The following is a 26,048-nucleotide window of genomic DNA, read 5'->3' as shown; positions in this document are numbered from 1 at the left end:
TGTGGAGAAAGAGTCTCTTCTTTTGTGAAAAACAATATAATAGAGGGCCTCCCCGGTGGCACAGTGGTTGAGCGCTGGGTTGTGAGGCTGCCCGCAGCCTCTGCAGCGCAGGTTTGATCCCCGGCTGCTCCCTGGCCACCAGAGGGAGGTCCCACATGGCGAGCAGACTTCTCCTGCCTCTCCTGCCTCCCGCTGCTCCCCTCAGCAGTGTACTTCGGTCCCTCTGCCTGCTCTGCTCCCTGCTCTGGCTCTGGTGAATTCTCTCACCCTCCCGCGCTTCTGACTGTACCCAGTGCTTGTATAAATAAATAAATATATCTTAAAAAAAAACAACAATATAATAGAATTAAGGGGTTTGGCAAGTTCACAAAAGACCACTGGCCCCACATCTAGCTCAGTCAACTTCTCTGGAACCTCTTCCCCACACCCTTAGTACAAGTGCAAATCAGCTATCCATTTTTATTCTTTTAAGTCTGCATTATAACATTTGCGTATTAGCCAGACCCTAAACTATAACATTTTTGCTGGTTAGAATTATGTCTTACCCATCTTTTTCTCCCCAGTCCCAACATATTCCCCTGGCATACAGTGGTGCTCAATAAATGCAAAGGGCACTGGGTATACATCTGCTGATTTTGAAATCAGGCTGACCTCTGAAACAATTGCCACACTTTGATACTTGGACTCATCAGGCAGAGGAGAAATGAAGGGGTCACCTGACTGTGTAGGGGTCCTTCTAGGTGGAAACTGCAGCCTGCCAGGAGCTACCCTGTTTGGGGTTCCCTGTGCCCATGTCATCTTCTGTGGACTTCTGGCTTCCAGATGCCTCCCTGGTGGGATGCTCCAGGGAAGTAGAACCCACAGAGACTCCAGCCTATCTCACCCCAAAACAATCTTTACAGTGGCCTTTGTCTTGTTGAAAGAACATTTAATTACGTCTATTTCTTGCAGCTCCTTACCCTGATCTTAGTGAGGAGATGTGGAGAGGAAGAGAAAGACCTTGCCTACCCATTTGGAGTTCGCCAGGTGTGTATATTGTTGCTTCATCCCCTCACCCTTCCATTCACCCCCCACCCTAACAGGGGGTTCCTTCTCCCACCCAGGGTACTAAAAGCACTCTGAGAGTCACTATTTCCTCACCTCCTTGGTGTCAAACTGACAGAGCCAGATGCTGCAGCCGCTGCCATGGCTGAAAACACTGGGTCCCCGTTAAAATTGACCCAGGTAAAATCACCTGTACTATCCTAGAGTAAATATTCCTAAAATCCCATTCACTCTGTGTGTGTATGTGTATGTGCATGTGTGTGTCCTGCCCTCATTTATTTCAGGCAAATGTATATCCCAACAAACACCCCCTGGACAGCATAAAAAACAGCTCATAGCATCGCTCGCCTTTTCACTGTACTCGTTGCATCTCCTTAGAACTTCTTATTCAGCAATCAAAAAAGATAAACTCGTGTCATTCACAGCAATGTGGATGGTGCCAGAAGGAATTATGCTCAGTGAAATAAGCCAGAAGGAAAAGAAAAATATCGGATGGTTTCATTTACAGCAGGAATATAGAGGAACCAAGTAAGACATCAGTGTAAAAAAATAATAACAGCACAAAACACAACAAAGCAAAAACGGACAATTATAAACCAGAGACATCCTGCAGGGGAGGAGGAGGGAGAGGGATCATAGTGGGGGAGGGAGGAGCACAGGGGACTGAGGTGATGGTGCACGGGTGCACTGGTGAAGGAAACTCTATGGGGACTACACCTGAGGGGGTGGGGGGGAAGCAAATATTATTTAAAAATGAACAATGATGTAAAAAAAATTTAAAAAATTAATATATATATATAAAAAAACTTTTAGCAAGTCCTTATTTTCTGTTGGCTGGGGGAGCCGCAAGACAAAAGTGGGTACTAAACATGCCTGGAGGCAGGAGAAATATTTAACAGAATATTTACCTTCAGTTGACCAGTCATTGTCAAATCTCACTGGAACATTAAGAACCACTGCAGCCTTCAGGGCAACCCAGAGGTCTGATTTAATTGATCTGGGTTACAGCCTGGGCATCTGAATTTCTTAAACTCCCCTGGTTATAAATGAAAATTACCGAGATCAACCCCTCATGCCTCTTCTCACCTTGAAGATACTAGAATTCTCTGCCCAGGTGGGTGGCCCAGGTGAGGGAACCAAGTCACTTCCCTGCCCGCTAGCACCGCGAGGTGCTGGAAAATCGGCGCGCGCGGCAACGTTAAACACGCAGCGGCGGGGAGGATGGGGAGGGCGGGGCCGGTGGGCGGGGCCTCGCCTGGCCCCGCCCCCGCACGCCTATCGCTGCGCGGTGCGGGCTCTGACGTCACTCTTGTCAGAGCCGCGGCACATGGGCCGCCGGATGCGCTGAGCCCAGCGCTGCGGGGCCGCCGAGCGCGGGGGAGCAGCGGCTGCAGGCGCGCGGGGAGGGGGGTGGGGTGGGCCGCTGCTCGGCCGCGGGTGCTGGTGCAACGGGGCCGGGGCGGCTCGGTGCCTTCCTCCCTGCTGCAGCCGGGTGCATATTTTTTCTTTCTTTTTTGCAATTTTGAACATTTTGCAAGACGAGGGGCTCGAGGCAGGTGAGAGCATCCTGCACGTCGCGAGGAGCCCGCGGGCGCTTGGCGCGCTCTCGGGGGACTGTCTGCACTGGGCACCCGAAAGTTTTTTTTTGGCTTTATTTTTTTTTTTTAATGCAGATGTATTTATAAAGAAATAAGTTTTTTTTTTTTTTCTTGTCTCCACCGCCTTGCAAGCGAGTACTTTTGGCAAAGGACGGAGGAGCGAGCTCAGCAACATTTTGGGGGGCGGTTGGTTTTTATTGTTTTAAGAAAAACAAATTGAGTGCATCGCGATGGAGAAAATGTCCCGACCGCTCCCCCTGAACCCCACCTTTATCCCGCCACCCTACGGCGTGCTCAGGTCCTTGCTGGAGAATCCGCTGAAGCTCCCCCTTCATCATGAAGACGGTGAGCCTTGCCGCGGCTGCCCGGCTGTGGGAAGGGACCGCGCTCCTGGGTAGCACCCCCTCCTTGGCTGGGCACCCCCCGCTGGCCGCTGGAGCATCCGTCCCCCTCCCTTCCTGTCCCCGGGCACCCTGGCCCTGCTCGATGCAATTCAGGAGCTCGCCCAGCACCCCACCTCTTCTCAAAAAGGGGGGGTCCTCACCGAGCAGCAGCGTGTCGGAGAGCGCTGGGGAGCTCAGCCCGGGTCGCGCTCCTGCAGAGCAAGTGGGAGGTGTAACTTGACAGCTGAGGGCTGCTCCGTAGATGGAGGCAAACCCGCACGCAGAGTGAAACCGCCTGCGAGAGGCAGAGCCTGGGCTCGGGAGGAGAAACCAGAAGGTCCTGGGGGTGAGGGAGCGGGTCTCACTGTGCACCCTGCTGGGCGGGGGGCTCGGTCTTGCTGCTGTTGTTTGTTACTAGTCTTTGGAACTCAGGAGGCGTGAGAGGAGCCGCTTCTCCGGTGGAGGGTGATTCCGAAAGCGGGGTGGGGGCTGGGGCTGGCGGGGGGAGTGGTCTCCCGGCGGGAAGCGGTGCACGCCTCCAGAGCTGACACTTTCCCGGTGCACTTTTCCTGGTGGGAGGGGAGAGCGGAGCAGGCTCACGTGTAACTGCGCAGAAGCCTCCTCTGGCTCGAGCCCTTTCTTGGTAAGTCCCGAACCTTCCCCAGGCAACCTTGGCTGTAGCGGGAGGGGCGGGGTGGTGCAAGGACGTGTTGAACCCAGCTAGTGTCGCCAGGAATTTGTCATTTGGGCTGGTGTGGTTTCATGCCTTGGCTATCACAGTAGCGAGCCGTGAGGCTCAGCGTGTAAAGTCTTGAAAGATCATGCGGCTACAAATAGCTTGGGAGTACTCGCATCTGCTTTGCTAGCGGGGGACTACCTGTTGCATTGCAAGAGTTGAGGTGCCTGCTTCGCAGACTTGCATGGCAGAGCCTCCCTCTTGACTCTCCTTTAAGGAGTAGCACTCCGGGGAGCAAGGTGCTGCCTGCAGCCTTTTGAATTCTGTGGGTGTTTTAAGTCAGATTCACAGCAGAGACTGTACGGGATAAGAAAGGATGGAGGTGGAGGCTGTGCATCTTCAAAGTAGAAACTCAGAAGCCAAATCCCTAATCCCAGATTCCACAGTCCCTGGAGTACTAGATTTGGCAAAATCCAGCACACTGGTGAAGACCTAATGGGTGGAAAATAGCTGTGCACCACAGTCCCAGATATGTAATCACCTTTTCAGTGCTTGCTTTGCATGCTTAGCATACGTGTATCATTTTTGTGAATTGGATCACATGTGCATGTTTGGGAAATTGGAAGAAGAAAACATCCTGTATTACTTTTTTAAAAAAGTTCCTTTTGTGAAATACAATGTACTCCAATGGTTTAGGAAGTTCTCTTTTTTTCTTCTCTGCCAATGTGAGTGAGGCATCATCAAGTTCCTCAAGTCTCAGAACCTCCAGTGCTTCATGGGGAATGGGATAGTAGCTGTTGGCAAGTTTATTCTGAAACTTTGGAGGTAATATGTGGCTTGGAGCGGATGCTGAATACATGGCATCAAGGACGGAGGGAGAGTTTCTGCTTGATCAGAATCAGAATCTCAGTCTGAATGCACTCATGTTGTTACTCTAATGAGTTTCCTAGAAGATAAATCTCGCCTGGTTATTGGTTTTTTCCTCCAAAGTCACGATAGTGGTATGAAATTTCAGGTGCCATTTTCCCACTGCAGGTTTAAACTGTCTCCTCAAATCAGGCACTGATGACCTTGTTCTCCTGTTTATATCCTACATCAGTCTGCAGCTCTGTCCCAAGGACTAATGCTTTCTTTCCAAAGTAAATAGGAGGATGTTGAAAAACAGGCAGAGATCCATGTCCTGCCTGAACTTTTAACTCTAGATCCACAAAAGCCAACGGCCAGAGAATCCTGGTGTTTTGAGAAGTCATTTTGTAGCAGAGGCCAGGAGGGGTGGTCAGAAAGCGACCTTTTTTTTCCTTTTTAAGATCCAACTTTCCCCTTTTTCTGCAGCATTTTGTAAAGACAAAGACAAGGAGAAGAAGCTGGATGATGAGAGCAATAGCCCGACGGTCCCCCAGTCAGCATTCTTGGGACCCACCTTATGGGACAAAACCCTCCCCTATGACGGAGACACTTTCCAGTTGGAATACATGGACCTGGAGGAGTTTTTGTCAGAAAACGGCATCCCCCCCAGCCCATCTCAGCATGACCACAGCCCGCACCCTCCCGGGCTGCAGCCAACTTCCTCCGCTGCCCCCTCCGTCATGGACCTCAGCAGTCGGGCCTCTGCACCCCTTCACCCTGGCATCCCATCCCCGAACTGTATGCAGAGCCCCATCAGACCAGGTAAACTCTCAGAAGGTTCTCCCTTCAGGTGGGGGCAGGATGAAGGGGGAGGGGCCGGTGAGGTGGCATAAACCACAATGGGGGAGACTCTAACACACCCCAAAAGAGGAGTGTTGTATTTCACCCACAACAGTGGCAGCCCCCCATCAGTGACTGTCCATCTCACTCAAAGACATTTAGACAAAGCTAAATGTGAACCCTATGGACCCGCCCCTAGATATTCTGATTTTTCAGATCTGGAGTGAGGACTCCGCAACATGCATTTTTAACCAGCTACCTGGGAAGATTGTGATGCAGCAGATCCAAGGATTGCAGTTTAAGAAATACCAGCCTACAGTTAATGATTTGAATAATTTAGCATCTATCTCATCTCCTGTCTCTTTTCTTCATTCCCCAAATATACAGAAAACAGGATCTTGCTGAATGATTTGAATAGACTCTATGAGGCTGTGGTTTACCTACATTTGTTCTCTGACCTGAAGGGGAAAAAAAAAAAAAAAACAACCCAACACCTGTGACTTAGGACTGTAGGGCCAGGATGAAGCTTTTTTATCCTGTGTTATTGACTGAGATGTTGAATCTAAAAACAGTTGCCATTTTGAGAAAGGCTTAGTCTGCTTCAGCAGCCCCCCCACCCCCCGCCGTCACTATCCCTATAAACCAAATTGCTGTGACTTTACTTTTATCAAAGCCTGCAGGACCACAAAGTGGACTGTAAACGGTGTTGAAATAGATCACAGAAGCATCACCTGGAAGGACCAGAGCTTCAGAATCCATTACTAAATGCTCAGATATAAGCCCAGTTCCAGGCAGCTCTGGCTTCATGCCGTTAGCACCCTGCAGTACAAAACAACAAGGAGAAGATCATTTCATGCGCACAGGTGACCAGGAACAAAGATCCAGTCAGATAAATCATCAGGAAGGTCGCTGAGCTCAGGGCCTTGGCCGCGAGGGAGGACAGAAGGCAGGACAATGGGAGACTTGTGTTAGAGATCATTCCTGATCCCATGCCCTCTATTTGTGTCGAGTTCTCTGACAGAGTGAGATTAACATGGGAGGAAGTGATGCAGAGGAAGAAGAGAACACTCCTGCCTTGAAATATTAGTGTTGGAGTTCAGGTGCTCCCCTTTCAGATCTCTGTACTGGCCCCTGCTCCTAAACCCGCTTTGAGTTTCAAGGCTATCGTTCAAGGCTGCTGGCTAGAATGGACTTAAGTCTTAACCCCTTGACCCCAGGTGGCTGCAGAAACTTGGGGAAACACTCCTTGATGTGAACCTGAGCCCCTGTTCCTTAGAATGTACAGTACCATTGTCTTCAGTTTTTCATAGGAGCCACCAGCAGCATAAGTGACCATTCAAAATGGGCAAAACCAGGGGGAAGGACAGTGGTGACTCTGTCCTGCAGCTCTGCACGGTGACACTGCTTTGGAGAGGTGTGACTTTGAAGATGATGTGACCTTTTAGAGCCTTAGTTTCCCTGTGTGTGGAGGGATGTAATTTCTATTTAATTGGGTTATTGTGCAAGTTAGAGATAATATGCACGAAGAGTGAAATGACTAGCACTAAATGGTCTGTTTTAACGAGAGCGGTTATGATCTCTGTTATATCTATATCCACTTTTTATCATTTTTAATTTCAATCCCTACCATCTGAAGTGTTAGTTACAGTTAAAGTAGTTAGTTACAGTCTATAATGCCTCCTTCTGGAGAGAAATATCAGGAACTTTTGACCAGTAGTTATTGACCAGTACTGGTTTTAACCAGTAGTTATGTTCTAAACGTGACACTTATACTCAGTTGACACATATTTCTCAGCCCCCTGCAAAGAACGGATGTGTGACACATTTAGAAATAACTGTTTTTTCTCCCCAAGAGGCACGCCATATTGGGCTCCTACCCCTTAATTCCTAAGGGGAACTTAGGGACTTCCTACATTTGAAGTTTCCTTAAAAGTCCTTTGTCAGAGCTCATTTGAATCTATTTATCAGTGACAGGAACTTGGGAAGCCACTGTCAGAGTTGCAGTCCCGTGAAAAGGATTCCTGGGTTCTGGTGTTCACCATTTAGTTATAGAAAAAAGACTCCAGGATTAAAGGGGCACAAGAATCTAGTAATAAGCTCTTTATTTCAGTATCTTGTATGATAGTGGCGGAAGCACACTTCAAAATAATTTTCTTTTTTGAACTGAAAACCCAATGATACTCCTAATAAGAAAGAAAATGAGTTAAAGCTCTTCTGCAAATCCTGAACTCAAATGAAGTAGCACTGTGTTCATACAGTGTTGATCTTTATAAGGATTACAATGCCAAAAAATAAAAACAACAACACAAAAGTACTAGGGGGTGTGAACCTGATTGGGGGCGGGGGGCGGGTATATCAAAGTAAATCTGAAAAAGGAGAAAGTTCTTGATCTTATTCTGTAATCACAGTAATGACCAGAAGAGAAATCCTAAGTTAATCCAAATGGAAACAAATCCCCAGAAGAGAAGAGTGTAGGTGTAGCCTTTAGGATTCTGGGAATTGTATGATTTCCATCTAGATTTCTCAACCTTGGCAGAGGCTTGGTGAAGTCTGTTGTGAGGACTGTCCTGTGCATTCTACAATGTTTAGAGCCTCTCTGGCCTCTATCCCCTAGATACTGGTAAACCTTTCCCCTCTCCAGCTGTGACATCTCCACTCATGCAGATCTTCCCCTGGGGGACAGAGTCACCCCATTAATAACTACTGATCTACACTTTAAATTTAGGCAGCAGAAACAGCTTAATTCAGGATCCTGTCACATACATGGATATTTTTTTGCCTCCTGTAGTGTTTTATGGTAAAAATATTGAGAAGGTCAGGAGACATTAGGTTGCCAAAAAGAAATACAATGTTAATAAGAATATAGTGATACACCTTTAGTTGGTGAAACTAAGACATCAGGCTGAATCAGGAGATAATTGCAGAGCAATTTTATTGAACATTTATTTGTTTTCTGCTATTTGCTCAGCATGCATCTTTTGAGTTATGCTTCATAGCATCATCCGTGCTACTTGTGTGCTTGAGAGGAAATGAAGCCATAAGACAAATGTGCATGTCTAGTCCACCCCAGACATGTACTTGAATGACAAGGTCAGCACTTCATAAATTCACATACTATTTATCCTGACCCCTTTCCTGTTTTGCACCCTTGTTCTTACTCCTCTATCTAGCTATCTAATCAAAGAATGAATCAGTTATGTGAAGAAATACCATTTTCCTTGAAGAAATAATGCAGTCATCCATCAAAACTTCCTGCAGCTTTTGGGGTGATGGCTAAGGTTTCTGGGCTGATGTCTTACTAGAAGAACAGTGTCAGATGTGGTTGTCACCTGCGCAGGCTTCTTAGTCACCTGAGGGCAGCATCCTGGATGTTCCCGAGCCACCAAGGGTGGCAGAAGTCATCCCGACTGCTTTGATGTTTGCACCCGGATGCCCTCAGAGGTGGCACCCAGGAGTGCTCCCCTGGAGGTATGCACTGGGTACTGGAAAAATAAGAGTCTGTTTGCCCCGAGAATCAAGCGATTGCTTTAAGGACAGCAGTCCCTTAAGGGAAAGTCATCTATAGCAGACAAAGGCAGAGTTATTTTTAAGTCACAGGCTTGTAAAGTCTGATTTGAAATCATTTCTTCTGGTGGTGGTTCTTTGACTAGCTTAGGGGTGTCCTGCCACTGCTGGGCCCATATTCAGCTGAGAATTAAGAAGGCCCTATGTCCAGTTCTCAGCACAGAGACGGGCTGCAGGCTAGTTACAGAGTGAAGTGCAAGCCCCTGCATGTGGTGGTGTGCAGAAGGCCATGGGCACATGAGAGCTGCAGGAGGGGAGGTCAGAAGAGCTCTCTACCTTTGTGAGCTGGGGTTTGTGCTCCATTTACACCGACCTTCCTTTGTGACAAGGTTTTGGCATGGAAGGAGAATGCTGGTTGTGGGGCCTGAGTAATGAATGATGGAAGAGGCTTCTGGGGTGATGGGAGGCCCTGCTGAGGCATCAGGATTCTTTTGCTTTTCCCAACATCTTGTGATGAGGCTCTGGTTTCTGTCTCCCCTCGAGGGCGTGCTGTCATCTCTTCTCCCCCCAGCACCGCAATTGTCTGCAAGTTGGGCGCGCAGAGATTGATGGTTGCTGTGCCTTGCACCTGAGTATCTTGGAAGCGCTTTTCATTCATCAGGATCAAAGCCGTCAGGGAGGGGAGCCAGCTTGCTGTTAGGGAAGCAGGCAGACTTTCTTCTGCTTCTGGTAAGAGTCCGTCTTCTCCACCACACCCTGGAGAGGACAGGCTTGCCCTGTTCCTTAGCTTCATCCTGTTGTTAATATTCCCAGGAGAGCATTTCCTAGCCTTCTGGAAGGGGGGATTTTCTGATCGGTGTGGATAATGGGGAAACTTGGTGGTTAAGAGCATAAACTCTGGATCCAGGGTCTTGGGTTCTTGTCCTGGACCCACATTGGCCTGCTGTGCAAATTTGTGTCCATTCATTAACCTTTTTATGCCTCAGTTTACTCATAAATAGAATAAATCCCTCTCCCAGGGTTTTTTTTTTTTTTTCTTTTTTTTGCAGGATTAAATAAGATGACACTCTAGAAAGCATGGCTCAGAGTATGGCATATGGTTGTGCAGGGCAGAGAGCTGTGTTAGGATGTCAGTGGCATGAGACTGGGGAAAGCCTGGGTTCCCAGCCCCTATTGTCCAAGTAGGGATGCATTTCATGCAGTCCCCTTCCCTCCAAAAAAAATACGGCATTCTCCCCTGCCTACTCCCACCCCTGGCATGCCCCATCCATATTCTGTGAAGCCTGCTTGGCTCTTTTCTACTTCATTCTGGGCTAAGACAAGTCACTCCCCTGATGTTAACCCAGCAGATTGCTTCTAGGTTAGCAGCTCCTACTCTGCCAGTGTGGAAACAGCCGCTCTCGCATGCCCAGCCCCCCAGCTCTCGTGTGAGCCCTGGCTGCCTGCCTGCTTGCCTGACCGTGTGCCTCAGGCACGTGGCTGCGCCCTGTGGAGCTCGCCCGGCTCTGGGTGGTGTGCTGGCTGGCTTCCCCTACCCCACTCCCGCGTTTCTTCCCCTGCTAGCTACAGCAAGTGCCAGTGAGCAATTGTAATCCTGACCCTGGCATGAAAAAGCTGAGCTTTGGAGGGCAGTTCATGTGCCAGGAAACCTGCTCTGTCCAGCATTCTAGCCAGACCCCAACCTCGGCCCTCTCGCCTGCCGGGCTGCCCACAGGGCCCCGTCTTTGCTACACCGCTGCGTGGGCAGGATTCCCGCCGGCCGCCGCTGCCAAGGGTCTTGGCTGAGCCTCTCCAGTTCAGCACAGTGCCCATCAGAATAGAAAAATAGCAATATAAAGACAGAACTAGGTAGATGAGAAGGACAGGGGTGGGGGAAGTGGGAAGAAAAGAGCTTTGGTAATATCCTAATGTGGAAGCCAGAGGATGAAGACAGCAATGATTTATTAGGTTTCTCAGAAACCTCTCTTCCAACAGGCACTAATCACTTTTACCCAGGGATCATTTTTTATGTCTCAGCAGTGAAAATGGAGGGAAGAGGGAAGGTAGGAGAGGAAGTAATACAATTTAAAAAACTGTAAAAGAATATAGGGAGAGGTGGGCCTCCCTGGTGGTGCAGGGGTTAAGACGCAACCTATGAAGCAATCCGCAGCCACTGCAGCACAAGTGAGATTCCTGGCTGGCCAGGGAGAAACCCACATGGCGGGACAGACCTCTCCTGTCTTGCCCGCTGCTCCCCTCAACAGTGTATTTCAGTCAGTCTGCCTGTTCTGTTCCCCACTCTGTCTCGGGTGAATCCTCTCCCCTCCCGTGCATCTCTGGCCTGTACCCTAAATCTTGTATAAAAATAAATAAATCTTTAAAAAAAAAAAGAATATAGGGGAGAGGGAAGGGGATGCACAGGGTCTGCATTTGATTTCATGATGGGAATGGTTGTGAATATTGGTCCTGGCTAATATTTTTTGTTTATGATAATAATTTAATGTATTCCCAGTAAATATCTTGACCTAAAACCATTGTTTTGGAGAAACTTAATTTTCTTAAACCTGAGAGATGCTGGCTCCGTTTCACAGAATCCAGAGTGCCCGGGTTGGAGACACAGCCCTGTGCAAGCAGGATCGCAGTGTCTGCGAGCACCAGGCCGAGTGGGGAAGCTAACCCGGTGTGCATCCCGGCTTCATGTTCCGTTCCCAGTCTGAACACAGCATCTTAACAATCTGAGTTTCCCATTTCCCATTGGGAACTTCAGAGTGATCACGGGTCCTGCTCCTAGGATTGTTGAAGGGCACACGAGCCAGTGCACGCAGTGTGCTTGACACAGTGTCTGGCACACACTGGGTCCACAACTGCAGGCTGCACACGGCATGCTCACAATGCTTACTTCTCGCAGGAGGAACTGCCCTGGGCTCGGAGGGGTCGCCACGCTCCCTCCTTGTGAGCCAGTGTAGGCCTCCAGTCAGCGGTTTAATTTCTCTGCTTCTCTACCTAGTTTTGGTTGCTCCTCTTGAGGCTCTGAATTTTAGGTAACTTTGGGCCACTAACTGTCACCATTCCTCATTCCTCCTTATGGCTAAGATTAGAAATACAAACTAACAAAATGCTGTCCGATGACATTCTTGATTAGGTGATTTTTCCCATGACATATCTGTAGTGAATCAGCCTGTCAATTGAAGCTACTCTTGAATTTTTGATATGGTATTAATAACTATACTAAAGGCAATATGGGACCTCCCTGGTGGCACAAGGGATTAAGCACAGCACTGTGAAGCTATCCACAGCCTCTGCAGCACGAGTTCGATCTGTGGCCAGTCAGGAAGCAATCCACATGGCGCAGCAGACCTCACCTGTCTCGCCCGCTGCTCCCCTCAGCGGTGTACTTCAGTCAGTCTACCTGTTCTGCTCCCCACTCTGTCTCTGGTGGATCCTCTCACCCCCACCCCCACATCTCTGGCCTGTACTCCAGTTCTTGTATGCATAAATAAATAAATCTTTAAAAAAAATAAAGGCAATATAATGACCTCAGGACAGTGGAACCATATAGGCATGTGATGGTGCTGGAAGAGAAGAGGAAAGGTCTAGTTTATCCTCCTGCTTACAAGCAAGACTTTACATTAGCATTTCAGAAGAGTTCCTCCTTTCCCCAAATGATCTTTTACTGGATAGTATTGTTTGAACTGTTTTCTCCTGTGCAAAGAACATCATTTGGGGGCCCTGAAGCTAATTGTATACAGGGTTGAACATGCTACATAGTAGGCCAGTCTCTACCACAAGTCCATTCCTTTACATTTCTCTGGAAAGTGGTAAGATTAAGAAGCACCAGAGGAAACCCACCTCATCCCATTTTTTAAGTGTAAATGCTTTTTTTTAGAGGTGAAATCATTTGCTGGTTGTTTATTTTTTGGTACAACCAGAAAATAGTGGGATATTGAATATGGGAGGCTTTGATTGTCTTGGGCGTCTGCTTAGCATTCCATAGTCGGGGAAGTTTTTATATCCTGTTGTATAAAGCTACTAAATGGCAGTTTGCAGTCACAGTCATGCATCTAACGTTGTGAACATTTTAAACTTCTATTCCCGCGTCATTTTTTGGTAGGATTGTTTCCTAAAGAAAACCACTCCTTTCTCTGGGCTCTCCTGTCAGAATTTCGTGCACTCTGTAACATCTTTGGTCCTGGTCGTCCAGTTTCCCTAGTAACTATGTGCTGTGAAAGATTGGGAAATTTGAGTATGTAGTGTGTATGATGCTAAATTGTGGATTAGTGAGACTTACAGTGTATCAGCTTATCAGCATTTGAAGAGATTGGTACTTGATGTCCACTTAAGGAAAATTTGCCTCCAAAGTTTGAGATGGAAAGTCTCCGGAATAAATGTTTAGAAAAGAAAGAAAAAAAAAAAAAAAAAGAAGAAGCACCAGAGGAAGTTGTAGGAACAGGAACAATGTGGTGGGTCCTCAGAAATAGCATCAGTGTTTGCTTTGTGTTGCCAGCAAGGAAGAAAGACAGGGTACACTTGGCTGCTGGGGGTCAAGGGGATGGAAACTTTGTAGGGAAACTGAACTTTTGGATAAAGGGGTGAGTGTGAGGATAGAAAAGCATGTTCCTAGTGCCACATGATGGGTACCTATTGAAAACAGTAGGACAACACAGTCAGTGAAGGAGTGAGAAAAAATAGACATACAGGTAAGGGAGCAGAGCGGCTGCAGGAGCCTTGAGACCTCCCAGGAAGCAGCCTGGCCTGGGGCGAGCGTGCATGGGATGAGGGTTCCTGAACGAGCAGGACCTTCTGTTGGAGCTGGGAATGAGAGGTGAGGGAGCCAGAAAGGTGAGCAGGCGACGGTGTGGAGGCAGGAGTGCCCAAGGGGTGCTTAGGGAACAAGATGCAGATTTAATTTGGCTGGTGCAGAAAATTCTTCTGAAGGAGTCAAGGGGATGAGTCTGGAGAGGCGAGTGCCAGCCAGGCTGGCAGCTCCGTGAATGCCAGACTGCAGAACTTGAACCTTCTCCAGTAGGCCTGGGGAGCCTCCGAAGGTCTGTGAACAGGGAAGTGGCATGTGGACGTTTCCACTTGGGTTCAAGGTTGGATGTGAAGCGTTTTTAGAGACTTCACAACAGTTTCCTCTGGCAAACCGGGACTTCCTTATTATTATTATTATTTTGAAAATAAATACTCTCCCTCGAACATCAAACAGTTTTTCAAAACACAATGTTCTAATGATCTAGAGAAAGTAATTCAAAATCATAGGGTTTAGGTTTCACTTATAAAACCCGTAATTTTCGTGATTGGGGGGAAACACTCTTTGGCAAGGAAATAGTTTGAGAGATTTGAATCATTTTAGAATTTGAAAGTCCAAAGCAGGCCTGGTCTCAGAGGAGTGGAAAAATAGATTTTAATAAACCCAACCCATTAACATTCATTACTTTTAAATGCCTCTATTTTATTAAGCTTGCTAGGTTTGCAAATAAGTGTATTGAACCAATTTATATGTGATTTTTTTTCTTTTTCGCATGTGTGTATATGTGTATATGAGAGAGCGAGAAAGAGAAAGAAGGTGTTAATGTCTCAGGGATACAAATAGTACTTGGTTTTGAGGATTACCTGCAGCAGTAATATCATGCTAAAAATACATAGCCAGGTTTCTGGCCAGCTTATTAATTTCACTCCTGAGAGACAAAGGAGTCATTATTCCAGTTTTGCATTCTTGAGTCCTGACCTTGTATTTGTGGCTTCTTTCTTTCCTGAAACTGGAATTAGTTGTACACCATGCTTAGATATGGTAGGTGAGGTGTCTATCCATGGGTGTGTGTGTGCGAGCGCATGTGCATTTGTGTGTGTGTGTGTGTGTGTGTGTTTTGCATTGAGAGTTCTGTGAGCAGGGAGGGACTTTGTGGGAGGAGACAGGGTCTGGGGGGGTGAGCAGGGAGACGACTGAATGGTACAGGCATGAAGTGACTTGCTCGAGTACCCCCACCTTGTTCTGACATCAAGCCAAGAGCTCAGAAAGAAGGAGGAGGTGCCATAACCCAAACCAGCTCACTTGAATAAAAAATAACAGTCAATGTATGCAGCTTCACCTCCAGCTATGTACAGTAGACAATTAAAGGAGTGTTGGCAGAACCAAGTGCCTTTTGGGGAAGAACTATATGGTACTTGTTTTTGTTAAATTGGCTCTGGTGAATGCACACTCCATGGCTGAATGCGAAAATTTGTTAAGTATCTGTTTTCCTTCTTTTTATTTTAAAAAAGATGTATTTACTTATGCATACAAGAACTGGGGTACGGAGGTGTGGAGGGTGAGAGGATTCACCAGAGACAGAGTAGGGAACAGAACAGGCAGATTGACTGAAATACACTGCTGAGGGGAGCAGTGGGCGAGTCAGGAGAGGTCTGCCTCGCCATGTGGGTAGCTCGCTGGCTGGGGATCTAACTCTCCTGTTGCAATGGCTGTGGATAGCTTCATAGTGTTGAGTCTTAACCCCTTGCACCACCAGGGAGGCCCTTTCCTTCTTTTCTGACTTTAACAAATAGCATTACTGTCTCAGCTCCCGCCCATCCAGCTCATAATGGGAATCCAGTCTCATTTTCTCTCCTGAAGAATTACCCTGTTCCGCTGTCACACAGGCTTCCTAAAAGTTTTGTTTTTAGAAGTTTGATCTAGGATTTTTTCTCATTAATGATTTTTGGGAGAACACTTTGGAATTTGGAGTCTTCTAATGAGAGGTGGCTTGTGGCTAATTAAGTCCTTTTTCCTCTCAAATCTTGCCTGGGAGACCCTGGATTCCTAAAAACAATGAGTGCATGCTACTGAAAGATGCTCGTGGGAGCTACAACACTAAATCATCTGTGACAAAATGTTCTCTTAGAAAGTGGGATTGCATAAATGGATCAGCAAAAATAAGCGCTTTGGCAGAAACTCCTTGAGTGGGGAAGAGCAGTGCTTTCTTTTCTAATTAGCTCTGGATAGCAGTCTGCTTTGATGTCTTTGCTGAGGAACCCAGGCATGGACAGCAGAGCTGAGAAGGAAGGTCCCATGGCTGCGCCATAAGTGCTTCCGCACTTAATGGGAAGAGTTCAGCCAGGCTGTCCATTCATGCACAATAAGTGCCTCTTGAAATGAACTGAATGGGAGAAGTGGAGGTTTGTCTGGAAAAGGCTGAGGTCAGGCCCTGACCAATGGGAATCCCTGCTGCAAACCAGAGGAGCAATATCATCTAGATGGGCAGTAGTCAGATGACCCACGACAGAGATCTCAAAACTCCCAAGGTGTGAGGGTTCTTCCAAGGGGAGTGGCGATCAGCTCCACTCAGACCCCCTAAGGACTGGACAGAGAACTTGAATAACCATCATGCTTTGGGCCTGGTTAATTCCTATTGCTGAAGATTCTAGAGCCTTTTACTGGAGAAACTTTAAAAATAGGACAGAGATCTCAGATCCAGTCAAAATAACATTGCTTTTAAAAGCCAGAGACTACTGAAAGATTTATAGAAGAAAGAGTAAATGATAGAAAATGTAAAGCTAGACATAGAACACGATAGTTTCAGTGGGTGAAAAAAGATAATTTTGTAGAAGTAACTTTGTAAGAATTGACTGGAATTAATTTCATTACAGTTGATATCTTCACATTAAGATACATTTCCAGAGGGAGCTGGTAGTATTTTTATGCTCACAGAATCTAAAGTCTGTTTATTTCAAATGACAGTACCACCAAAATGATTTTTAAAACAGTATTTACATTGATGTCAAAAAATAAATACTTTTAAGCATTGTAAAGGAAATTTATCCCAATATAATAGGCCATTTAATAGTATTTGGTTCTTGGATTCCTTAGAAGTTGGAAGCTGAGTGACAAGAAGTTCCATCGTGACAAAAATGAGATGTAAATGAGTAATTTGAGTTTACAATATTCTATTTCCCTTTCTTACCCTCCAAACTGGAGGCTAACAGCCTGGCAGTCACATTGCATTGATTCCCATTTTGTGATAGTTTGATCTTGAATTGATTAAATTTATATCTCTGTCTTCTTTATAAAGAAAGATATTACCAAACAGATTAACTCTGTAAACATAATTTTAGCAGTCATGCTTCACTTATTCAAGTACAAAATGGTCTTTGAAGAGTGTGTATGTAAACTGATGTTCTTAATATCTGCCATTCAGACATTCACATTGGTGTTCCCACCAAATTGTTCAAGTGTAACTCCATCGACCCCTCCCCCCATATCCTACTCTACTAAGTTACCATATATTTTTAAAAATATTTACATATGCATATAAGAACTGGGGTGCAGGCCAGAGGTGTGGAGGGTGAGAGAATTCACCAGAGACAGAGTGGGGAGCAGAACAGGCAGATCTACTGAAATACACTGCTGAGGGGAGCAGTGGGCGAGACAGGAGAGGTCTGCTGCTCCATGTGGGTCAGCTCCCTGGCCAGGGATCGAACTTGTGCTTCAGTGGCTGCAGATAGCCTCACAGTGCTGTGCTTAACCCCTTGTACCACCAGGGAGGTCCCAAGTGTCCATATTTTTAAACTTAATCTTTTATATCAGAATATGGAACCAAGACAATGTTTTTGTGTGTTTGCCTACTGGACAGGGAGTCACAGAGTAATCAGTCCCAAGCATAGTGGTCTTCTATCTAATCTTACAAATGAAATAATCATCTATTATCTGACTTCTGCTGGTCTCTTTCTTCTCTCCTGAGGGCAGCATAACGCGGTGGTTAAGGAGCAGCCTGTGCTTGGCCTGGGCACTGCCTCCTGCCTCCTCTCTGGCTCTTCTGCCTTTGCTCCCTCCTCTGGAGGGGGTGCTGATGACATACCTGCTGCCCAGGGTTCCTGGGGGAGTAAATGAAATGATAGCTGCAAGGCACTTCGAGCAGCGCTCAGCACATGAATGGTAGCTTTCATCATCTTTATTTTTATTCTACGATTCCTATTTCTTTTCCTCTTCCACCTCCATCACCCCCTGAGCACTGAAGTAGGAATGCCTCTGTGCTGTAGCAGTGATGGCCTGGAAACTGCACCCCACGTTGTGAGTCGTGGTAGGGAATGCGCAGCAGGTGAGCGTCCTGTGTATTGACATGTGTGAGAAGACGTGCCCCCACCTGTGGGCTGGTGAAGGGGTAACTACCTGCTTTCTTGGGCAGAGGCACTAAGGGGTGTGTGGTGAACAGGCCGAGGCTGACTTTCTCCTCCATTCCTCTGTGCCTGAAGCAGCCTGAGTGGGAGCAGGGTGAACTGGAATGTATACATTTGCTTTAGAGCTCTGCAGCCTCTCCGTTGTGTGTGACTAGGGTCTCCTTTCTTCCCTTTTGTGACTCTTGTGTCGTGAGTGGAGACAGCAGCTCCCTGGTTGTTGGTGATGGACTAGGAGAGGAGAGGTAGGCAGCGAGCCTGCGGGGTAGCAAGCGCCCTGGACACAGTCCTCTCATGCTCTGTGCAGGGCAGAGAATGGCAGGAGGTCTGCAGATGGGAAAAATGGCCCCTTCTGTCAAAGTGGGATGGGAAATATGAGGAAATGATGAATGCAAAGGTTGATTATGTGCAAGAAAAGTGTGAAAATAATTTTTACATAAAGGGAACAACCAAAATGGATTAATTTAAGAATTGGGGTTCACCTGAAAGGACTTTGTTTTTCAGCCAGATTGGAGATGTGCAGTTCTTGGCCTGGGTCTTCATACAGTGCATTGTGTGCTGTGCAACTGGGTGTGGCCGGATTAAGCTCTTAAAGGTACAACAGTCAGGTCTTAAAGGCAGCCAAGTATGTCAGCATCGAACTAGATGAGATTTTTCCCACTTGTGAGGCATGCTGGTTCCAGTGAAAGCTGCTTCAGCATATTTTTACATCCAATCAAGTATGTGTGAGCCTGGTACAGTGCCCCCAGGTTTAAATCATGCAGGTGAAGTCACAGCGATGCCCACTGGGCGTGAGAGCTGGGAGGGGTGCTGAGTGCTGAGTTGCAGTAGGAAATTGGCCCATGTCAGAAATGGTATTGGTTCCTGGAATTTAGTCTGCTCCCAAGAGGACTGGATGTTGTGGATACATTGCCAAAGTATGTTTTCTCTTTTCTTCATCAGTCCTTCCATTCTGATTACAGGCAGCTTAAAAATAAATTTGGGCAGAGCTCCGTGGCCAAAAACCATGGAGATCAGGATGAAATCATTTTCAAAGCAGAAAATAACAAGCTTTGATAAAGATACTCAGAGAAACATCATCCTAATAGCATCAACCCATCACTGTTGGACCCTTATGGCACTAAGTGAAACTGGATGTGGAGCCTGGGGTCTCCGGAGAAGCTGGGATACCTTGGGCAGGTCACGTTCCTTCCCAGCCCGTTTCCTCACCTGAAGCATGGGCGTGTGTTTCCCGGATTGTCACGGGGGATGTCAGTGAAGGGACTGGAGAGCGTACCTGCCCAGAGGTGGCACTTAGCAGGTTTTAATTCAGAATGAGAAGTATTTGGCGATTAATTTCTAGAATACACTTAGAATTCATGTCTTTGGAGACTCCTAGATTTCTGAGTTGCTGGGTTGAGCCTTTGAAAGCCCACATGCTTCTATAGCTTTGATAAAATAACTAATCTATAATTACAGTTATGCTATTAATTAGAAGCATAAACTTAAGCAAATTTTCTCCCTCTCTAGGTCTTCATCTGTAAAATGGAAATAACCTACGTCCTTTGAGTTTTCGAGTATGTCATAAATAGAAAACAAGGGGACTGTTTAGAAAATTGACCAAATGAAGTTCTATGGAATGTCATTTGGCTTTGCATTACTGTTTCCCTTGGAGTTGATGTGGCAAGAGGGGAAACATGTAGCAAGGGTCAAAGGGGCACTGAAGGCACAGAACACTGTGCATGGAACCAGCCAGCGGGACCAGTGTCTATTTGCCAGGATTTCGTGGATGTCTGTGAACAGGTCACTGCATCTCCCAAAGCCTCAGTTTTCTCACTCTTAAAATATGGATGCTGTTTTTATTTTATTTTATTATTTTTTAAAAATTTATTTATTTATACATACAAGAGCTGGGGTACAGGCCAGAGGTAGGGAGTTGAGAGGACTCACCAGAGACAGAGTGGGGAGCAGAACATGCAGATCATCTGAAATACACTGCTGAGGGGAGCAGCGGGTGAGTCAGGAGAGGTCTGCTGTGCCATGTGGGTCATGTCCCTGGCCGGCCATCGAACTCGTGCTGCAGTGGCTGGTAATAGCTTCATAGTGCTGAGACTTAACCCCTTGTGCCACCAGGGAGGCCCTAGGTGCTGTTTTTAGCTGTGTGACTCTGTGTTCTAAGACTCATATGAGCTGGAAGACTAACATTCATATTATCATACAAAAAAGTGGAAGATTCTTGGGGTGTGGCTGTTGCTCCCAAGCAATAGGATGGACTAAGACCCTGAGGGCTGCCACTCATAAAAGAGGATGGAGTTTACAAACCTCCAGCTGAGAAGCAGGGGCACCTGCTACCATTGGGGGCAGACGTAGCAGCGTGAAAGTCACTTGCCTCCTCAGACATGGTCTTTGTTCTGAGCAGCTGTTCTCTGGTGGTCAGCCACCCAGGGTAACCCCGAAAGCAAGGGATCTGGCTGGCTTTCTCGCTCACTGATTTGGATTTCTTAGTAGTGGCTCAGCCAGACAAAAATCATGTTAATTTATTTTTTTCATTTTGGTAGTTGTGATTTATTTATTTTGTATTGAGGTCACATTAGTTTATAGCACTGCAGTAGTACCTGGAGTACATCTCACCACCCCCACCCCCAGATGTCTGTCCACCATCAGCCACTGGCCCCCTCCTGCCCTCTGGCAAGACCCATTCTGCTAACAAAATCTAAAGGTGTGTTTTATTTATACAGAATGATGAAGAAAAAAAGTCAAATCCCACGGCTAATTCTTTCCATGGCAGCTTTTCTAGAGGTGCTGTGGCCAGCTGTGTGTCTGGCTGTGCCTCTGGGTGTCTGGATTCAGGTTTGAAGTGTCTTCCCATGTCAATAAGTTTCCCCTCACAGGTGACTTAAAAGTGGTAGTAGAGTCCTGGAATGTGATGTGGAGACACCAAGACTTGGTCTGGGCTCAGTGGAAAGAGTTCTGTGATGCATTAGTGATGTCTGCCATGGGCATAGGTGGGGCAGGATCTGTGCCAGGTATTTGTTGTCCTGACCCAGCACTTTGGGACGATCTCTTGGTACGTGTCCCTCTACTGGGCAGAAGATCAAGAACTTGGGCCAGTGCTGTTTCCGGTGTCCTGGGAAAGCATTTTCCAAGTCCCCTGGCATGTACAGTTTTACTCTCTGTGGGAAGCTTATCCTGGTTAGCTTAACAGAAAGAACGAACGAAGGGAAGTCTGTTGATTCTGTTCCATGGTCACAGGACAAGAATTGCAAAGGGAACAGGAGTTGTAATTCCAACAATGCCCATCAGATTCCCATGGACCCCAGTGGAGCACAGGTCTGGGTGCCCACAGCTGCAGCAAAGGCAGCGGGGAACCAGAGCCTGGCAGACGGTGACTAGTGATCATGGCGACAACGTCCCTGGAAACCATGTCCTGGGAGCCTGGACCCTCAGTAGCTGTACATGATGAGTCTTTTTTTTCTTTAATCCTCTACCAAGCTCTATTGGGTCCTCTCCCTGCCTGACTCCCGCCTCCCACCCCTCCCTTTTTAGTTGCCTCGGTTTTGTTGTCAGATATCAAGGGTTTGTTATTGGTTTGCCTTTCTCTGACCCTTTGTTTTGTTTCTCTACATTCCACATATAAGTAAGTGAAAATCCAGTATCCGTCTTTCTCCTTCTGACTTGCTTTACTTAGCATAATCCCCTCCAGCTCCATCCATATTGTCCTACATTATGATTCTTGACATTTAAAACAGAAGTGTTACCACTTTCTTTGAGGAAGCATAGGAGATTTTTCTAGTCTGCTCAGGACTGGGGGATGACCCTCAGTTATCCACGCAATGGAACCTATATTCTAACATTTATTTCTCTTTAGCCTTGGAATGCTATATGTTTCTGTCCTGTTGATCTTTTCCTGGTGATGTTTGAATTGTTCAGATTTTTCTTTCTGTGAGGAGCACTTGAGAGGGAGGGTAATGCTTTTCACAGTGCCCCACTATGTTTCCTGTAGCCAGCCCAGTGTCTGGAGACCTCCCAGTCTCCTACCCTTAAATCCATGAGCTGCCCCGGTGGAATAATAGTTGTATTTTATTGATCACTCACTATGTGCTCCCTGGGATCAGGGTCTCTGTGTGATGAGGGGTTGGTCCAGGAGTGTGTTGGGCAGTGGGATGAGGGGGACTCGATGTTAAACTTTGTCTCTGGAGAATCTGGCTACCAAAGTTCTCGCTGTGGTGGGTGGACCTGACTTCTCTGCTACTGCAGTTTCCTGTTGTTCCAGTGATTGCACTTGAGCTCTGCATAAGATTAACTTTCAATTTTCCTGAGGCTGATTAACCAGTTTGCAGATTAACCAAGGTGAAGGTTCACCTGGGCCTGGATTGTGCTCATCCACTCAGCTGCCCCACAGTGAGCTGGTTATAGCTGATGGTCCTACCCAGTAGTCAGGGAGGCTGGGGGCTGGGTTTCTACGGGACAGGGGTGCCAAAAACATCCTCTATGACTTTCCAATCTCTCCAACCAGAGCGACTCATTTGCCCTGTAATATCCTGCAGTCTCCAGCATTCAGGCTATTGAGACTCTGAGAGGTTCAGAAGCTCCCTGGGGTCCTGATGCTCTCCCATCTGTACCCTACTATCTAGCCGCAACTCACTTTCCAAGCTGGGAAGTTTAAGTTGACTGCATGGCACAGTGAATTCAGAAAACCCAGGAATTAAGTAATCTAATGAATTAAAAGGAGTGGGAGCAGCCAATCCCCTCTTACCTTCCTAACTCAACTTGTTACCCCTCCCCAACAAGATGCTGATTGACAGACTTGAAACATTGAGCCGTGGATCCTACTTGAGGTCAGAAGAGGCCAAGATCACAGTGACCAGGAGATAGGAGTTTTGGGCAAATGCAGCCTCTGCACCATCCAGGCCTTGCTGCAGCAATTGCTTGAGTTGCTTGGGATTGCCTCCCCGTGACTGCCTGGGTTAACAGCAAGTTGACTACATTTGCCTAGGGCCCTGGGCGAGGGAACAGAAATATGTGTTTGCCACACCTTATACCAGACCAGAGTACACACTATTTAATGTAGGAATCAAACTTCTGCCATATTTGGGCTGATCTTAGTTTGGGGGGGCTGGCCCTTGGATCCCAGACATACTCCAAATGTTGAGAAAGTGTCCATGAAGGACTTTGCGACCAACCAAGAAAGAACAAACATTTGCCCGGGATCATGGTGCTGCATGGACTATTTTTATGTCTTGAACAGCAGTCACCCAAGTATTTGACTTGTCTTTGCAGCTCTGACTCTGCTCTCATTTTGCATTTGTCAGGCCCCGTGCAATGCCTGGCCTCCCTGTAACAGAGTTTGCCGGCAACTGTGGTCCCTTTTCAGCCATGGCCACGGGTTTCCTTGGGTCCCTCTCTCTGGCTCACATTTTCCCAGGACTGCTGGTGTGTACAGTCTAGAGATCACATTTTATTAACACAAAGAAATCTGCTTGGGCTGCCTGGCTCTCGCAGTCACGTGGAGAGAAATGTGCTCCTTCGGTACGCCAGCCTGCAGCGCTCTGTGCAAAATGCAGCAGAGAGCTGGGCACTGGGCCAAGCTTACATTTCACTTTGGAACACACTTTCGCATCACTCCTTGGCAGAACATCCACGGCGGTGTCTATTTGGGGAGTAAGTTAGAGAAGTGTTGTTTCCCTCTGATGAGTGTCGAGAGATAGGACCTTTAAAAAATGTTTGATATTTTCCCCATCTCTGTTGCCTTCAAGGCGCCCAGGTAATAAGGTGATCCAGCTAAATGTTGCAGCCGCGCCTGACAGAAGCCTCCTCCCTCCCAGGTTCTCCCATTTCCCTTGTTAGATCAGTAAACAGATCCAGGACCGCCCGGGACAGAGAAACACAGGCCAAAGCAATAACATCAAAACCAAAGTCCTGGAACTCTTGGGTAAACCAGTCACCCTCCCAGATAAAACAACTTTGTTGTCCAAATCTTTCTTTCCAAAGATCTAAGACTTTTCAAGTGTTGGTGCAAGGCCAGCCGTTGAAGGAAGGAACTTCGGCAGGCCTCCTGGAATGGCAAACACTGTTAAAATAAACAAATGGACCGCTTCCATTCAGTCTTCCCTTCCTGGTCTGTTTTCACTTCTTTCCTTCTCCCTACACTTGACCATTTTGTAGTACCCTCCCTTTCCCACCTCTGCCTCCATCTCTCTCACATTTTTCTCCAGGATCCAGCTGATTGTTTTGCCTTCCACAGAACAAATATCTAATTTCAAAGAGAGGAATTGGGAGGAAGAGGGGGCACAACTCACTTTTTTTCCTCTCCCATGCACACTGTTCTTACAAGTGGCTGCCTGAAGTCTGGCTTGGGTTTGGAAATAAAGCTGGTTCTGGATTTTGAAATCCTCTTTAACAAATATCTGAATGATTAGAAAACAAAAAAAGTTGGAATAATACTGGCTTCCCTTTTCTCAATGAAAAAGACTCTCCTTGATACAAAAGCATTGCAAGGAAAGTCTTCTCTCCCCAATTCATACACCCATAAATTCCAGAGGGATTCCCCATGTCACTTTTGCTGTTAGTGGTACCCAGCCAAGCAGTAACTAATCAAGATTTAAAGAAACTTTCCCAGCAAGATGCCTATACCAGGCTGCTGTTTCTTCACAGAACAAACCACTAATAGGAAGCCCCCTAATTGTACAGCATGCCCAAAAGCTCAGGGACCAGACCATCTCCTGCCAGTCGTCTGGTGAAGCTTTTGCTTGCTCTGCAGAAGGGAGGTGACAGGAACCCATTCCACCTGTCTCAGAAACCTGCTGGTAATTAGCTTTAAAAATAATGCCAAGTTCTCACTTGGCTGGTGGATGCATAAGCTCTTTGGGGAGTGGGGTGAGGAAGGAGCGCAGCTTCACAGAGTGATGCTGTTGCAGTCACATTAGTCATTCCAGGTAAGGTTAGATCAGGTTATTGGAGAGATGAAAGTTGCCCTGCCATTTCAAAGAGGTCTCCTGAAAGTATTGAGAAACGGTTGAAGTTCAGAAGTTTATTTGAAACTTTGTTTCCCTTCCCTTTATAAGTGAGACTGGTATTTCATAGGCAGGTTTTCTGTTTTGATCGACAAAAGCATCAGCTGGTGATAGAGATGATCTGCACTTAGCGTCAAGTGTCAAGTCTTCATTTCGCATGTGGATGATCTGCTTGGTGCATTAGCCGCGGTAAATGTATAAGCCCTGGCTAGTTGCCATTTGCCACCCAGCAAGACAACACCCCAAGGCTTCTGCCCTCTGCCCTTACTTGGGGAAATGTCCAGGGAGTGTAATTTCATTTTATAATTAACTGAAGCAACGCACCGTGCATTCCTTAGCGCGTTTTCATGACAGGATGGTTATTATTTAGAATTGACTGTACCTGTGCTTCTTGGAAATTTAGTATTGACACTTAGGTGCTTGGACCTGAGGTTGGCCTGTCCTCTGGCCAGTGTGGGGACTTTCATCCTGCAGGCTGTTTTTCTTTTGCATGAACAGGTAGAGGTGTGACACCCACCTTCCCGACCTCCCAGAGCGTTTCTGTGCATGCAGGGCAGGTGCCTGTGATGCTGTGTACTGGTGTACTGGCCAGTGTCTGCAATGCAAGGATGGGGCTTCTCTCTCCAGCTCCTGTGCACGAATTCCTCACCTCAGTTGGTACTCAGTAAACATTTGTTGACTGATTGAAATGACAACGACATGGCTTTCATTATTAAGAGTACTTGTGCCCATGTATGTATCGTCAGTGGTGCTGGTAGAATTTGGTTCAATATGGTAGACTCTTGGTGATGTGAGCTCCTTTGGGGCACAGCTGAGTCAGGGTGGTCTCAGAGGAGGCCAAATGCTGATCCCTCCTGACCCAGTGACGGGTCTGGAAGTCCTAGTAATGCTGCAGTGAGCTGTTCTCCTTACCAGACCATCTCCTGTCTTCTGATTGGTTGCTGAATTGTCACACATGAAGAGTGTTTCCAGACAAGAGGATTTAGATACTTACAAAAAAAGATGGGTATTGATTTCCACCCCTTGCCCCCCAGATTTT

The 26,048-nt window shown here is 46.9% G+C and overlaps 1 protein-coding gene across 5 annotated transcripts in view; it reads left to right on the top strand.

Annotated features, from left to right (window-relative positions):
* Positions 1–26,048, top strand: part of HLF (HLF transcription factor, PAR bZIP family member) — a 77,792-nt gene that overhangs the window by 20,735 nt on the left and 31,009 nt on the right. For 3 of the 5 annotated variants that reach the window (XM_037491918.2, XM_037491917.2, XM_037491916.2), the window contains exons 1-2: positions 2,483–2,987; positions 5,034–5,369. In XM_037491918.2, the coding sequence (XP_037347815.1) occupies positions 2,873–2,987; positions 5,034–5,369 (451 nt within the window). In that variant the 5' untranslated portion in view covers positions 2,483–2,872. Of the gene's footprint in view, positions 1–951; positions 1,027–2,401; positions 2,988–5,033; positions 5,370–26,048 lie in introns of those variants that run through there. The other 2 variants (XM_054688921.1, XM_037491919.2) reach the window with 2 other exon arrangements.

This window comes from Talpa occidentalis, unplaced genomic scaffold, assembly GCF_014898055.3.
Source record: "Talpa occidentalis isolate TD23 unplaced genomic scaffold, MPIMG_talOcc4v2.1 talOcc4.7, whole genome shotgun sequence".
Taxonomy (NCBI): Eukaryota; Metazoa; Chordata; class Mammalia; order Eulipotyphla; family Talpidae; genus Talpa; species Talpa occidentalis.
Note: the sequence above shows the minus strand (reverse complement) of the source record. Positions and strands in the feature narration are given on the sequence as shown.